General features: G+C 41.3%; 2 protein-coding genes and 1 long non-coding RNA gene across 7 annotated transcripts in view; 2 read left to right on the top strand and 1 right to left on the bottom strand.

Annotated features, from left to right (window-relative positions):
* Positions 1 to 169: 169 nt before the first annotated feature.
* On the top strand, positions 170 to 4,279 carry LOC134297140 (uncharacterized). Its single transcript, XR_010003901.1, has 2 exons — positions 170 to 956; positions 3,247 to 4,279. It is a non-coding gene; the product is annotated as an uncharacterized LOC134297140 (long non-coding RNA).
* Positions 2,503 to 11,421, bottom strand: ecsit (ECSIT signaling integrator). 3 transcript variants are annotated; one of them, XM_003216776.4, is made up of 8 exons: positions 11,295 to 11,421; positions 9,301 to 9,512; positions 8,203 to 8,620; positions 7,068 to 7,291; positions 6,618 to 6,675; positions 5,775 to 5,923; positions 5,127 to 5,232; positions 2,503 to 3,392 (listed from the first exon to the last, which is right to left on the bottom strand). In XM_003216776.4, the coding sequence occupies exons 2-8, from the start codon at positions 9,418 to 9,420 to the stop codon at positions 3,178 to 3,180; spliced, it is 1,290 nt and encodes a 429-aa protein (XP_003216824.1). In that variant the 5' UTR covers positions 9,421 to 9,512; positions 11,295 to 11,421; the 3' UTR covers positions 2,503 to 3,177. The 3 variants fall into 3 exon arrangements, with proteins under 3 accessions (XP_003216824.1, XP_008101961.1, XP_008101962.1); XM_008103754.3 differs by having other exon boundaries at positions 11,290 to 11,379; XM_008103755.3 differs by lacking the exon at positions 11,295 to 11,421 and adding an exon at positions 10,690 to 11,273.
* Positions 11,422 to 15,613: 4,192 nt separating this feature from the next.
* LOC100552377 (TLC domain-containing protein 4) overlaps positions 15,614 to 15,870 on the top strand; it is a 51,754-nt gene continuing 51,497 nt past the window's right edge. For 2 of the 3 annotated variants that reach the window (XM_003216819.4, XM_062974133.1), the window contains exon 1: positions 15,614 to 15,769. In XM_003216819.4, coding sequence (XP_003216867.2) covers positions 15,639 to 15,769 — 131 coding nt within the window. In that variant the 5' untranslated portion in view covers positions 15,614 to 15,638. The remainder of the gene's footprint in view (positions 15,770 to 15,870) is intronic. The other variant, XM_008103750.3, reaches the window with a different exon arrangement.

Below are 15,870 nucleotides of genomic sequence, written 5' to 3' on the forward strand. Positions count from 1 at the left end.
AACTCCCAGAATTCCTGACCCTTGAACAAGCTGGCGAAGGTTTCTGGGAAATGAAGGTCCGCAAAGCAGAGCGCTTCCATAAAGACGACGGCCCCTTCCACGCAGCGGAATAAAATCCCACATTATCTGCTTTGAACTGGAAAATATGGCAGTGTGGACTCAGGTAACTCAGTTCAAAGCAGATATTGTGGGATTTCCTGCCTTGATCTTCTGGGTTATAGGACTGTGTGGAAGGGCCCCAGGACACGAGTGCTTTCAAGTCGCCTGTCGGGTTTTAATAGGGTTTGTCTCAGGCAAGGAGCACTGTAGCCCCTTCCACACAGCTGTATAAAATTTCTCATTTTCTGCTTTGGACTGCACTATATGGCAGTGTGGACTCAGATAACCAAGGGCCCTTCCACACAGCCATATAACCCAGATTCTATGATATGATCTTCTGGGTTATATGGCTGTGTGGAAGGCAGAGATCAAGGCAGAAAATCCCACAATATCTGCTTTGAACTGGGTTACCTGAGTCCACAGTTCAAAGCAGAAAATGTGGGATTTTCTACCTTGATATTCTGGGTTATATGCCTGTGTGGAAGGGCCCTGAAGCCCCTTCCACACAGCTGTATGTTGTTCATAAGTTCAGTCGCTTCCGACTCTTCATGATCTGGACCAGCCCTGGGTTATCTGAGTCCACACTGCCAGATATTCCAGTCCAAAGTAGATAATGTGGGATTTTATACAGCGGTGTAGAAGGGGCCTCAGATATTCCAGTTAAAAGCTGATAGGAATTGTGGGTGTTGCAGTCCAAAACACCTGGAGTGCCAAAGTTTGCCCATGCCTGGACTAGAACAAAACATCACAAGGCAATTATAAAGTTAATATTTATTGCTCCCATGACTGCCGCTGCTGAAAATCCTGGCACTTTCAGCTTCTACATTCAGTGCACATTGTCCTTTGCACTTTAGCAGGTAACTCTTCTGTTAAATCTATGCTTCACTTTTGTATATACACCATGTTTTCTCTTTAATTCCAACCTTTCATGCCTAGGAACATTACATCACCTATAGACAGTTCACCTATCAACAGTGCGATTCAGGGGTCCCCAAACTAAGGCTCGTGGGCTGGATGCAGCCCTCCAAGGTCATTTACCTGGTCCCCTCCCTGTTTTAAACTTAGGCTTGCTCGAAGTCTGAAATGTCTTGAAGGCACACAACAACAATCCTAATTAACTTATCTCATTGGCCAGAAGCAGGCCCACACTTCCCATTGAAATCCTAATAGGTTTATGTTGGTTAAAATTGTTCTTATTTTTAAATATTGCATTCTTTTGTTGTTGTTGAAGGGGGGGGGGGGGTTTGCCCTAAAATAAGACATGTGCAGTGTGCATAGGAATTTGACATTTTTTTCAAATGATAATTCGGCCCCTCAACAGTCTGAAGGATTGTGGACCAGCCCTCTGCTTTAAAAGTTTGAGGACCCCTAGCTGTGATTAATCCATGTATCAAACACAATAGGTAATTTTTATGATCATTCGCAAAGACTGCAACCTTGTGCACTACTGGATATAAATCCTGTGGAATTTACCCCTCCATAAATAGGATCTTTGCATGGTCATTTCAAGACTTTCTTTTAAAATCAAATTACCTAACCTGAAATGCTTCAGTATTCTTTTGACCAGTGAGGATTTCTTCTTTAGCAGAGTTGGGCAGTCATGCCTTGGCAAAAATTGTTCCTTCTTGGTGAAAGCCTATGACAAAAAGCCATGTCGGAGCAGTTTGAAAACATTACCTTTTGGATTACCCCTCCTTAAATTGCCAGCTTGGATGCTGAATACAGAATTCTGGGATAGTGATCCATAAAATACCTTTCAGTTAAAAAATAGTTTTCAGGGCACTTGAAATTCTGCAGGAATTTTAGCTCATATAAGAAATAAGAGTAGAATGAATTACTTTATGAATAGAGCTATGGCCTCTATTCAGTGAACATGCACACATGTATGTGAGGAAAGAGTAAATACACAGGGCATTGTTGGTTTGTTGTATGCCATCAAGTCATTTTTGTCTTGTGTCAAACCCTATCACGGGGTGTTCTAGGCCTTAGAGTAACTTTCCCTAGGTCAAATACTGGGTTTCTTCAGCTGAACTGAGAAATCAAACCTAGGTCTCCACAGAGTGTAGTCCAACACTCAGATACCTACATCATGTGGGTTCTCATATTCTTGGTTTACCTCCTACTTATTATCTTGCTTAAAAAGAATATCAACTGATGGTCACACAAACAGCCGAAGTTGAGCTTGGCCACCAATGTCATTAGCTTCCCATAGACATTTATCAATATCATTTGGAAAGTATCCTCAAACTGTGGCATGTGCTAACCTTGAAGCAGGTATCCTGTTATCATCCACAAAATGAAGCTTGAACATTTTAGCAATTATGCATGTATAGTATCATTCCATGAGTTTTCAGAGTTTTGTACCTGCTTATTTAGTGTTTGAAATTTAATTTCACATAAATATACAAGCCAGGTGAGATTTATTATGCCAGCAGTTGTAATACAAAGACCAAGTTTCTACCTTTAATAGTGCTACTGCAAGGCTGGAACCAAAGCAGCATATCAGAGAAACATTTGACAAACTTTCTTCCAGGCAAAAGCTCGTGGAAAAAATAATCATTAATCCCAGCTCAGTCATAAGTAGAACAAAAGCTCAGTTCTTTTAGCTGTTAAGACAGTCATGATAGGCTACAGAAGGATAGTTGTCAAATAATGAAAAACATTTCACTTAGAAGGCTGTTATTTAAAAATCAGAACAGCCAACAGTAGGTATATTCATGAGGGAAAGTGATGCAAAATACAAAGCAGAGGAAAGAGCTGTCACCTCAGACAACTGAGGGGATAGCAAAGGTGAAAATGTTGTGTACTGAAGTGTTGTAATTTTGCTGGCATTAAAAAGACTCTGCTAGCTCACTTATGAAGAGTCAAAACTTAAGGAGTGTATTTGAGAAAAGACATATGTTGTTTGTTAAAGCAGGTACTCTTGATGCTCCACACTCCGTTAGGATTTAACTGCAAATGGCCTAAGCTGAGGAAAATATTGCACTAACCACTGGAACTTTAAATACAGTCATTGTGTTCTATTCAATACATTTTATTCCACCATCTAAACTTGTGTTAAGCATGTGCTTAAAACTCCTATTTGAGGCGTTGAGCTTGTGACATCTCCTCTTCTCTGTTATCATCTGAGTCAATGCTTGATTGCAGCTCCCGAGGCCCTGGTGTGAGGCGGAACACAACCGGAATCTGGCGCAAAATTGGGTTAGTCTCCTGAAGGCCGACAATCCACTTCGCCAAGGTAGCCTGGTCTCCTGCCCCTGCCATACACATGGCAAATACAGGGCCCTCCTCAACTAAAAGAGGAAGAAGCAACATTGTTTTCAGATCAAAAAACCCAAATCCAAACCCAACCCACAGAACAAAACTAAAAAATAGCCCAACAAGAATCACATTAAAGAGCCTGCCTATATCACAAGCCAAGAGAAGCTCCACTCAACAATCAGAAGTCATCGCACAACTATTCTAAAGACAGTTCTTTACTCCATCATTGTGATTTTTTTTAAAAAAAAAAACAGTTCAGATCATTTTTCTCTTGCCATGTCTTCTTTCAGATGATCTCTGTCTTGCTATGAGATTTTGAGCAGAATTTGATTCTTGAGACCCCCATTTTTTTTTTAAATAAAGGTTCTTATGGATGAGCAGGCATGCAACTTCTACAGAACACTGCTCAACAGAAGTAGTCTTCATGGACATGTAATAAAGTAGACCTACAAACCAGAAACTGTTGGAAAAATGTCTTCTTGTACAGCTTAAGTCTCTACGGTTAGATAGGAAGCCTAGAAAACAGGGACACCTTCCCCAGTTCCATGCATGCTTTGATTAGGCTTTACTATTGTTTCCTACCTCATGTCCTGTTTAGGTCAACCCACCCCATTGATGCTTTAGAAATGTGATCTCTCCTAGGGCTTTGATGTAACTTCCCCAATTGGGCCTTTGGAATGTTTATGGCTCTAGAGAAGAAGCGACCTACGAGGCTTGGTCGCCATTCCTGCTTCCTGCTTTGTTCCAGAGAGAGGACGCACTCTGTCCGCTCTTATACTCAAGATGTAGCTATCGATACCTTTGTTATTTTGATCCGTCTATGTGTATTAGAACAGGATAGATTAGCTAGTTAGCTCCAAACCTTTTCTATCCATTAATGGATTTCTTTTTACCTCAATAAATGCTTTTAAACTTTAAAGCTAACTTTGCATCCTTTTGCCTTCCTAAAGACAAAGAGGCCTTGCGAAACTCACACTGTGCGTAAGTATCACCACTGCATTTTTCTCTGCTATTTTAATGGGAATTTACCTCATAAAGAGGGTGATTAAAGCTTAACGGCTCTTCAATTCCCAACAGAAACAACTTGGGGCCAGGATAGCTGAAAGACCCCTACATGTCTGCCAGAAATTTAAGACTTTCAAAGGAGGCCCTGTTGTATGTCTCAACACCTCATGAAGTTATGTTTGGGGGTACACATAACAGGACTGTCTCCATAGCAGCACTTTGACTTTTGGAACTCCCTACACCCAAGGAAGTTGAGCTGGCCCCAACTTTAAGCTTCTGGCAGGCACCCACAAGAATGCTATTCTGCAAGGCAATCAATGTTTGAAAATACAATTTAACTGTTTTAAAATTGGAATCTTAGATGCTATTAGGAGTTTTTTAAAACAATATTTTAATGCGTTTTTTAAATGTTTCATGTTTGTACTGCTTTAATTGGATTTTATTTGTTCATTGCCTTTGGATCTGTTGTGGCCTGGGAGGTAATGCAGAAATAGTTTAAAGAAGAAATACTTTAAATTATAAATAAATAAATAACTGGTCATCAATCCCCATTTCTAAATCTATCACATCCACAAAATAACCATGTTTTGAGACAAGCTCAAAGCTATTAACTGAAGACAATGCCATGGATGTGCACTATTATTGTTATGCCCATCTGTTTATCACTTTGAATAATATCTTACTAAGAATAGTTTCTTTTCTTGGTCCCCACTGCTACCAACTGATAAAAAAAATGAAGTATCCATTACTGTGAGGCTAACCTTCATCAATATCAAATTCCAAGTCATCCCACATGTCCCTTTCCAGATCAATATCCAGATGCATGGGGTAGTAAAAATTCCTCTCTGGGTCAATAATTTCTTCCTTCTGTAGACAGAAAAGAGAGAAGCACAAAACTATCTCAATAGTCAACAAAATAATCTGCTGTTTCAAGGGAGCACTCATGTCCCAACAAGAAAGCACCCTTTCTAAAGCTGCAAACGTTCTGAAAAGAAAAATCAATTTACAGTGTTCTTAATATGCATTCTGCCCTTCCACATATGCATACAGATCACTATCTTCCCTATATGCACATGTCGAGCACCACATGACAAGTCTTTTAGCTTTTCAAAAGCAAAATTATTTTCTATTGAAACACACTCAGAATTCTATATTACTTCAGCACAGTGATTGTGCAAATCCTCCAGCATGTGGTTTGCTGCTAGAAACATCCTTGTTTTATCAAAACTAGAATTGGACTCCCCTTTGGGGAGATGAAGCAGGGTATAAATAACTATAATAATGACAGAATTGGACTTTCAAGATTCCCTTGTTTTTAATAGCTCATGCAAGGTTCAGAGATAGAAAAATGCCCCTGGAAAAATCAAAGTTGCCCACCCCATTAAGGTAGAAAAGGTCATATCATTTACCCTTTCTTCAGGAGGCAACAGCTCTGCCCTCAGCACATAGTAATAAACACATGTCTTCTTGAGCCACAAACGGAATGGACCCTCCACAAAAACAGGCCTGTCTACATTGTGATGAGCCAAGAGTGACTGCTGATCAGGGCTCTGAATTCCTAAAAGGGGCAGAGAATAGAGAGCACACAGATTATAAACCAAAGGCTCCACACTGCTGTAGGAGAATGAGACCAGCACCTGAGTAAGCCACCAGCAATGTTACTTGCACTCCAAAATGCAGAGTAGAGCTGCTTTTAACTAATAAAATGGTGAACTTTTCATAGCTTGTTTTTGTTTGTTCTAAGAATACATAGCAGGCAAAAGGTGTCTGCTAGAAGATTTAAAAACCAATGATAAATTTGGGCAGGTTTCTGACAGATCAACTTTGGAACTTCTAGACTGTCCCAACAAATGTCTCACTTTTCTTCTGATTACTTATTCCTCTTTTTACTAAAGTAACCTAACAGCAAAAGTGCTATAACTTTTCTAAATTGGGAAATTCTTATTTTGATTTCCCGAATGTGGTATTTCTCCAGCTACAGAGCAATGTCATCTGTTTACTTGGCTTTTATTCTGAAAGAGGTGCTGAGGAGTCAAAAAATTTGGAACATTTCCTCTGAGCTGTAAGATGCTGCATTTGAGAAATTAACAGGTGGAGAAGACAGGAAGATTACATAAAGAAAGAAACGTATCATCTCAATTATATCTAGATTTGTTTATCACTTTTAAGACAGGGAACTTACTCGCCTTATTTCCAGAATACAAGATTATTCATTCAAAATAAAGGGAAATTATGCAAAGAGGGTCAAGTACCTACGATGTGTGGATGGTCAATAGATTTTCCTGAGTCTGTAATCTCCACATGAGACAGCTGTAAGGATTAAAACAGCTTCATTACTAACTGAAACTTCATTTTATAGCCAAAAAATATTCCCCAAATTAAAAACTTAGTTTAATCTTATAGCTGTAATGAATCTGAAACACAGCCATCTAATCCGAGTTGATATGTTTCGTATTAAGTCAAAGCATATTTTAAAATGTTTTTTAAAAAAATAATTTGAGGAGGCAGAAGACCCTTTCATTTCTGGGGCAGGAAAATCTTGAGCCAGTGTTCCCAATCTTTTTTGCCATGCCCCACCCAAACATCTCTAAAATCCTTTGCCTAAAAGACCTGCCAGCTCTAATGGTGAAAACCAATATTTGTGTTAAACTGCAGCCAGACTAGAGAACTCCCTGTGTCATACAAGAAGAAAATTGACTTACTTGATACACTGTAACCCTGGCATCCAAGTCAGCTGCAATCCTCTGCAGGCTCAGCCTTGCAAGATCAACAGGATCCCGAGGCAGAAGATCCGGGACTGGATAGGGGTTGATGTGCTTGAATTTAGGAAACCAGTACATGAGTCTTTGGTATTTCCTCATTGGGTGGCTCTTGTTCCCAAAGATTTGTAACAGCAGCAATTTGGTCTCCTTGTTCGGCATGACACCTTCAAAGCAAGAGGGAAAATTAATATTGGTAAGAAACTTAATTTGTTACTCATGATTCATGGAACTGAACAAGACTTCAAATGTCTGGAACTAGAATTGCAAGCTGTAGTTAGGCAACATGGCAGCAGGGGCCAATTTGAACTAGTGAGGATGAGAATGAAAGGTATGGCAATCAGGGTTTCCCAAACACTTAAAACAAATTCTGGTTCTGTTGTATTGCTGGCATGAATAACATAATATTGCAACTACAGGATCCAACACATTAATGATGGAATGGCCTCTGTCAAAATAAGTAGAAAGGATTGTGTAATCACCATCTAGGTCTCAAACTGGATCCAGGATTTCCTGTGCAATTACAATTAAGAGACAATGTTTAAAGAAGTTTATTCTGCTGAAAAAGGACCAGAATTAAAAGGCTGGCCTACTTAATCATAAAAGAGCATAATTCTTATTTCTGATTATTCTGCATTCTTGTCAGACGGTTTCAAAAACATAGCAATCTCTCAGAAATAGCAAACAAATGTGGTCCAGTTACGCATAAATATCAACACAAAGTTATTTATCACAATACAGAATTCCATGAAACTGAACACAACATATATCCTACAAACTATCCAAGTCAGTTATTCCAATAAAACAAGTTAACTTTTTACTATATTGCAGAGGTGTCAAACTTGTTGCTGACTAGTCCGTTTGTCCAATGGCTAGGAATTCTGGGAACTGGAATCAAAACTCCTGGAAGGCCACAAGTTTGACGCCACTGCTAGGGTGACTTTATGCATTGGTTTTCTATAGCACCAAAGTCATTGCCAAGTTCTGCATTCAACCCCTATTAAACACAAATTTCTTGCTCTGACCACAGGTTCTTTTATACCCCACAGAAACCAAAATGGTTTCTCTCTGTACCTACCATAGTTCTCCATCTGCTCAAGCACCTCAATAGCACATTCCTGTTGCCGTGGATAGTGGTTGAACATCCTCTGGATGAAATTGTGAGGCACAAAAACCTCCTTGGGGAAGACATCCAAGATTTTGTTGTAAACATCAATGTCTTTCTCCACACCAAACTCTGGCATCTTCTTCAAGGCTGCATAAATGAATTCCACATGACCTCTGCGACGGATGTCCCTCTGAGAGAAGATGTTCACAGCTTGCTGGAACGAAGCTCTATTCTTTGCATCCACAGAGGTTCGCTCAAATAATTCTTCCACTGTCACCAAGGAGCGATTCGTTGATTCTTTGCTATTATCTGGGTTGTCCTTAGGAGCGGTGGTAGTGCCAAGACATGTGCTTATGTGAATGCTTCTCACAGAAACTAGCCTGGAATTCTAAGAAAGAGAAACAAATGAAAAGATAAGCCTGTCCCAAAATGACAGACTTTTTGCTCAATCGGTGACAGACCAAGGGAGATGGAAGACAGCATCATTTGTGATACCTGCCACAGTTATACTGCCAATCTGCCCTGTCAAAAGTCAAACCCACCTGGCCACAGTTCACATAGGACCATCCATTTATCCCTCTTCCCAAGAAAAGAAAACCAACTCACAACTGTTGCTTTACTGTAACAGCAAAGACTGTATTTACCACAATGGAAAACCAACACAGCAAAGTTCCTAGATTCTTGGAAGCAATTGTAAGCCAAAGGGACACCATAAGACAAAAGGACCCAGAAAGTGCCTGTGATACCTAGGCCTAGTCACGATTGTCATAATACTATTATCTAAGGAGAGCGAGCAGCTTTTCTCATTGTGAAATCAAAGGAACTGGCAAGGATACACCATTAGGGTGGAAATTGAGAAGTAGCAAGAAGATGTCAGCACAGGCATAAGAAGGAAGGACATTTGTTTTGTCTACCAAAATGTCTCGAAGCACATTATGCAAGAAAAAGCTACCAGGCACTGCCACTAAATCAAATTCACCAAATCTCTAACAACTGACACAGAACTTTGAATACTGCCCATGTTTTAATATGATTTGAGAGAGAAGAACTGCTCAAGAAGTCTTTTACCTGGAGACAGACACCTTTCTGTAGTGGCAGGAGATCGCTCTTGGAAAGGTCCTTCATAAGGACAGTGCATCTTCCCACAGACAGCTCCCGAGCCAATAGTAATGTCCTCATGCACTTCATGGTGGTCAGCTTGTTCTTTCAGAATCAGACAGTAAAATGAGAGGAAACCAAGGTTGTGGTTGCATCGAGAGACTTCGTGACACACACATCACCTACTCACAAAAATTCAAATGGATAGAAATGTAAGTGAATATCAATTTTCTTAGGAGAAAAAAAAGTCCCTGGGACACGACAAACTTTTGGTTTGTTTCTTTCCTTCATACATGCCCCTCTCATTGTTACAGAAAATATTTGATTTCTATCACAGTTGCCTGCCAGCATATATTGCATCTAAAAAACAAAACCCTACACCGTGTACACTTATAGTGGTATGTTCTGAAAATGTAAGGCCAAAAAGCTTTGTTGCTGTTCTGAAACTATTTGGAGACTACCATAAATAAAAGCAATAAAAAGAAGCAAATCCATAAGAAAAGAAACAAAAGTTGGCAGGCTGATAAAAAACTATTTTTAATGCCAATTATTATTTTACCATGTAGATGGGGCCAGTGCTGCATTATAGAATCACAGGTGCATTTTATGCATTTTTGTTGGTGGTGGCTGTACAGAAATGAGGTAGCATCTTACAATCAATGACACCTTTCAACTGAAGAAATATTGTATGTATATGAAAATATTCCAAAACGTGGAATAATCAAAATCCTAAACACTTCTGCTCCCTAATTTTTTTGGATGAGGAATACTCACTGTACAAGCAGTCTCCAAGTTACAAACATCTAACTCACTAATATTTTTTAGTCGATAACTAGGGTGAGACAACAAGAAGTGAGAGAAATGTGTCCCTAGGAAGGGAAATTCACTCCTGAAAGAGTTATCATAGAGAAAAGGTGTTTCCACTGAAGCTTTAGCATCAATCCATTTTCCACAGCAAGCCACATTTTTCAAAATCTAATGACCACAGGGATAGAAAGTGAGGGGGAATTTTCTAAACAGGAGCAGAGACAGCAAAACGAACATCACAGGGGTAAGTAAGTAACTTTATTCTTATAGCCTGCCTCCATCTCCCTGAGGGGACTCGGGGTGGCTTACATGAGGACCAGGCTTAGAAAATCAAGTAACTGATATAAAAATTAAAACACATAACAATATACTTAAAAAATAAGCGGCAATAAAACATCATAAAATACATCAACGTCAACCCTTCCCTTTGCCATCCAAAGCTACTCCCCTCATATGTATATTGGTTGGAGCTACACTTTAAAAATGTTCCTGTTCTGACTTACAAACAAATTCAACCTACAGAATCTATCATTTTTGTAACTTGAGCACTACCTGTACACGCATCTGAAGCATGATCCAATGTCATTATCATAACAAGCTGGAAAAAACATTAGCCTCCACATGTATTACACGTGTGTTGCATCCACACATTACTTTAAAATGCATGTGTGGGTGCATCTACTCTAGAATTAATGCAGTTTGACACCACTTGGACTTTTGGTTTACCTGCCAAAGGGTGCTGGGGCCACACCCAAATCACAACTCCCAAGATCCCATAGCCTTGAGCCATGACAGTTAAAGTGGTGTCAAACTGCATTAATTGTACAGTGTAGATCAGGCATGGGCAAATTTGGACCCTCCAGGTGTCTTGGACTTCAACTTCCACAATTCCTAACAGCCTCAGACCCCATCCTTTTCCCCCTCAGCCGCTTAAGTTGTTAGGAATTGTGGGAATTGAAGTCCAAAACACCTGGAGGGCAGAGGTTTGCCCATGCCTGGTGTCGATGCACCCTAAGGAAGAGCGAAAATATGAATAGTCTACAACTATCTGCTCTTTTTTTCCCAGAAGGAACCTGCAAAGTCTAGCCCCCTTGACATTCCCCCTCCTCCCAAACCCATCGCCCCAGCATTCTTCCATGCACACTCTCTGACCTCACCGACTGGGCGCTGCCATCTTGAGACGTCGCCGAATGACGTCACGTCGCAAAACGTCCAATCAGTGCGAAGGGGAGGCGGAAGCTCCGCCCACCCAGAGGGTGTCCTGTTTTGCCTGGAGCCTAGAATGGTGGAGGGTGGCTGTGTGTCGTCATGCTTTGGATAAGAAGGGGTATTTTCCCCCCTTAGATTTCGAAATACAGTAGAGTCTCACTTATCCAACATAAACGGGCCGGCAGAACGTTGGATAAGCGAATATGTTGGATTATAAGGAGGGATTAAGAAAAAGCCTATTAAACATCAAATTAGGTTATGATTTTACAAATTAAGCACCAAAACATCATGTTATACAACCAAATTGACAGAAAAAGTAGTTCAATATGCGGTAATGCTATGTAGTAATTACTGTATTTACGAATTTAGCACCAAAATATCATGATGTATTGAAAACATTGACTACAAAAATGCGTTGGATAATCCAGAACGTTGGATAAGTGAGACTCTACTGTACCTTTATTTGTATATGATGCGATTATGTTGGCGAGGAAACCCAAGTCTAGCCACAAAATTGCCTGAAGGCAGTTTTATACACCTTTTAAAAATAATGTGCATGTAACAAAGGGTGTCTACATTGAACCATCAGAAGGCAAGAATGCCACTCTCTCAGCCATCCAGGTTTGGGTTTTGGAACACTTTGGAATTCCAGACCATCATCATCATTATTATATTTATACCAAGCATGGGCAAACTTAGGTTGCTGTGAGTGTTCCGGGCTGTATGGCCATGTTCCAGAAGCATTCTCTCCTGATGTTTCACCCACATCTATGGCAGGCATCCACAGAGATTGTGAGGTCTGTTGGAAACTAGGCAAGTGGGGGTTATATGTCTGTGGAATAATGTCCAGGGTGGGAGAAATAACTCTTGTCTGCTTGAGGCACGTGTGAATGTTGCAATTGGCTGCCTTGATTAGCATTGAATGGCCTTGCAGCTTCAAAGCCTGGCTGGTTGCTGACTGGGTGAATCCTTTGTTGGGCGGTGTTAACTGGCCCTGATTGTTACATGTCTGGATTTCCTCTGTTTTCTTAGTGGTGTTCTTTATTTACTGTCCTGATTTTAAAGTTTTTTAAATACTGGTAGCCAGATTTTCAATAATAGGGAGGTGGCGGCACCGGGGCCACTCCCTGGTAAGGGCCTATGGCCTCTTGCAGCAGGAAAATAACACGGGACGTGGCCAACGAGGAAGCCACGTCCCATGTCATTCTCCCCAAGGGGAGGGCAGAGAAAGAATTAAATCTATATCCATCCATCCATCTATCTATGTTTACACTCAGAGGCAATCTTTAGAATTCTGCAGTTTACATCAGCATACGGGTTGCTTGTCACATGGACAGTAATATGTTCCATGTTCCAGAGTCACCAAACCATACAATCTCCATATCTGCACAGACAATGCAACCACTACAAATACTGCCTACCCACAAGCATTATGAAATCACATTTATCTGAAACCTAATCTTTCTCTATCCTTTCTTTCCCATTGAACCAGACTGGGCACAGCAACGTGTGGCCAGGTACAGCTAATAATAATAATAATAATAATAATAATAATAATAATAATAATAATAATAATAATATCTTTCTATCCCTCCCTATCTCCCATACTTGGGATGGGGGTGGGACCGAGAGCAGAGCTTCATCCACTGATGGCAGGATCCGGGCAGGCTTATATGTGGAGATGCCGTCAGCCAGATAGTCTAGGCCCCAATCGTATAGGGCTTTAAAGGTCATAACCATGGCTGTTAAATTAGTAGCAAACTGCTTCCATTCTACAGCCTGCTATGAATGAATGAATGACTGTTTGTTGTCAAAGGCTTTCATGGCCGAAATCACTGGATTGCTGAGAGTTTTCTGGGCTGTATAGTCATGTTCCAGAAGCATTCTCTCCTGAACCACATCTATGGCAGGCATCCTCAGAGAGAGATATTGGAAAACTATGCAAAGGAGGTTTATATTTATATATCTGTGGAAGGTCCAGGGTGGAAGAAAGAACTCTTGTCTGTTTGAGGAAAGTGTGAATGTTTATTTATTTTTTTATTTACAGTATTTATGTTCCGTCCTTCTCAACCCGAAGGGGACTCAGAGTACAGTGAACATATATTTGGCAAACATTAAATGCCATCAGACAAACAACATACGGTATAGACACACACAGAGGCAATTTTAACATTTCCAGCTTTCATGAGTGTATGCTCGATTCCGGCCACAGGGGGAGCTGTTGCTTCATCATCCATGAGTGACATCGAGTGCTGTACTTCCTCATTCCTTTCCACGTGCTGCTGGCAGTTTTTTTTATGGTGTTGTAAATTAGTTAAATTAGCCTCCCGCATAAAGCATACCTAAATTTCCTAGTTGACAGATGAACTGTCTTTCAGGCTGCTTAGGTAAACAGCAAGCTGGGCTATTTAATGGTCGGGGGCTTAACCCGACCCAGGCTTAAAACTCATGACCTCTTGGTCAGTAGTGATTTATTGCAGCTGGTTACTAGCCAGCTGCGCCACAGCCCGGCCCATACAAAAATATTGTAATTAATCACCTTAATTAGCATTAATGTCCTTGCCAACTTCAAAACTTGCCTGCTTCCTGCCTGGGGGAATCCTTTGTTGGGAGGTGCTAGCTGGCCCTAATTGATTCATATCTGGAATTCCTCTGTTTTCAGAGTGTTGTTCTTTATTTATTGTCCTGATTTTAGAGTTTTTAAAATATTGGTAGCTAGATTTTTTTCCATTTTCATGGTTTCCTCCCCCTGTGGCTGGGATCGAACATACCCTCATGAAGCCGGAAACTGGAAATTGTTAAATTGGCTCTGTGTGTGTCTATATGTCAGTATGTCTAATGGCATTGTATGTTTGCCATATATATATGTGCATTGTAATCTGCCCTGAGTCCACTTCGGGGTTAGAAGGGCGGAATATAAATATAAAGGTGTTCTTACCACACATCAAGGGAACCACTGACCGCATAGGCAAACTGATGAAGAAGCACAGCCTACAAACTATCTACAGACCCACAAAAAATCCAACAAATGCTACGGTCAGCGAAAGACAAGAGGGATCCTCTCTCCTCTGCAGGAGTCTACCGGATACCATGCAGCTGTGGACAAGTCTACATAGGGACCACCAAACGTAGCGCCCAAACACGAGTCAAAGAACATAAAAGGCACTGCAGATTCACTCAACCAGAGAAGTCAGCCATAGCAGAGCACTTGATGAACCAGCCTGGACACAGTATATTATTTGAGAACACAGAAATATTCGACCACACCAACAACTATCATGTCATACTACACAGAGAAGCCATTGAAATCCACAAGCATGTGGACAACGTCAACAGAAAGGAAGAAACCATGAAAATGAACAAAATCTGGCTACCAGTATTAAAAAAAACTCAAAAATCAGAACAGTAGATGGGAAGCAACACTCTGAGGGCAGAGGAGCTCCAGGGACAGCTAATGACTCTGAACAAAGGATGCCCCCCAGGCAAGAGACAAACCTTTCCAATGCTAATTAGGGTGATTAACTGAAACATTAGCGCTGGCTTCCAACTGACAAAGGACTCTTGCCACACCCTGGACTCTCCACAGATATATATTTTTTCCTTTCCTTACTTAGTTTATCCATACCTCACAACCTCTGAGGATGCCTGCCATAGATGTGGGCGAAACGTCAGGAGAGAATACTTCTGGAACATGGCCACACAGCCCGAAAGATATAGAACAACCCAATGGTTAAACTGCTGCTATGTGTGTCTATACGTCAATATGTCTAATGGCATTGTATGTTTGCCATATATATATGTGCATTGTAATCTGGCCTGAGTCCACTTTGGGGCGAGAAGGGCGGAATATAAATACTGTAAATAAATAATAATAAATTCTTTTGAAATTGTCCACATGCTTATGGATTTCAGTGGCTTCTCTGTGTGGTCTGACATGGTGGTTGTGAGAGTGGTCCAGCATTTCCGTGTTCTCAAATAATATGCTGTATCCAGGCTGGTTTATCAAATGCTCTGCTATGGCTGACTCTGGCTGCAGTGCCTTTCATGTTCCTTGTTCGTGCCTGGGCAGTGCTGCTGCGTTTGGTGGTCCCTGTGTAGACTTGTTCACAGCTGCATGGTATACGGTAGACTCCTGCAGAGATGAGAGGATCCCTCTTGTCCTTCGCTGTACGTTTCCTCGCTCCAACAGGCAGCCTCTTCATAGAGGGAGGGGAGGGGCCTCTTCCTCTCTCCCCGCCCCTTCGCCCGTGGCCCCGCCCCCGCCAGAGAGGGAGGGCGGGGCCAAAGGCGGCATGGACCCCTCTGATTGGCTCAGGAGGGGGGCGCTGTCCTCCTCCTCCTCCTCCTCTAGGGCACCGCCATCGACCGGGGGTCCCTCGGGAGGCCCAAAGCAACAGCAGCAGCAGCAGCAAAGAAGGTGGCGGTGAGTAGCCGAGGCGCATCTTCGCTCGAGAATGAATGCAAGTTGACCCGGTTTAAACTGTTGCGGCTCAAGGCTACGGGATCCTCGTATAACAGAGATGG

This window comes from Anolis carolinensis, chromosome 2, assembly GCF_035594765.1.
Source record: "Anolis carolinensis isolate JA03-04 chromosome 2, rAnoCar3.1.pri, whole genome shotgun sequence".
NCBI lineage: Eukaryota > Metazoa > Chordata > Lepidosauria > Squamata > Dactyloidae > Anolis > Anolis carolinensis.

What these genes read in the sequence shown, in the direction of transcription:
- ecsit (XM_003216776.4), bottom strand. Translation starts at nt 9,420, where the DNA reads ATGAAGTGCATGAGGACATTACTATTGGCTCGGGAGCTGTCTGTGGGA. An exon ending in AGAAAGGTGTCTGTCTCCAG is followed by an intron (nt 8,621 to 9,300) that starts GTAAAAGACTTC and finishes TCTCTTTCTTAG; the next exon opens with AATTCCAGGCTAGTTTCTGT. An exon ending in TGTTGCCTCCTGAAGAAAGG is followed by an intron (nt 5,233 to 5,774) that starts GTAAATGATATG and finishes TTCTGTCTACAG; the next exon opens with AAGGAAGAAATTATTGACCC.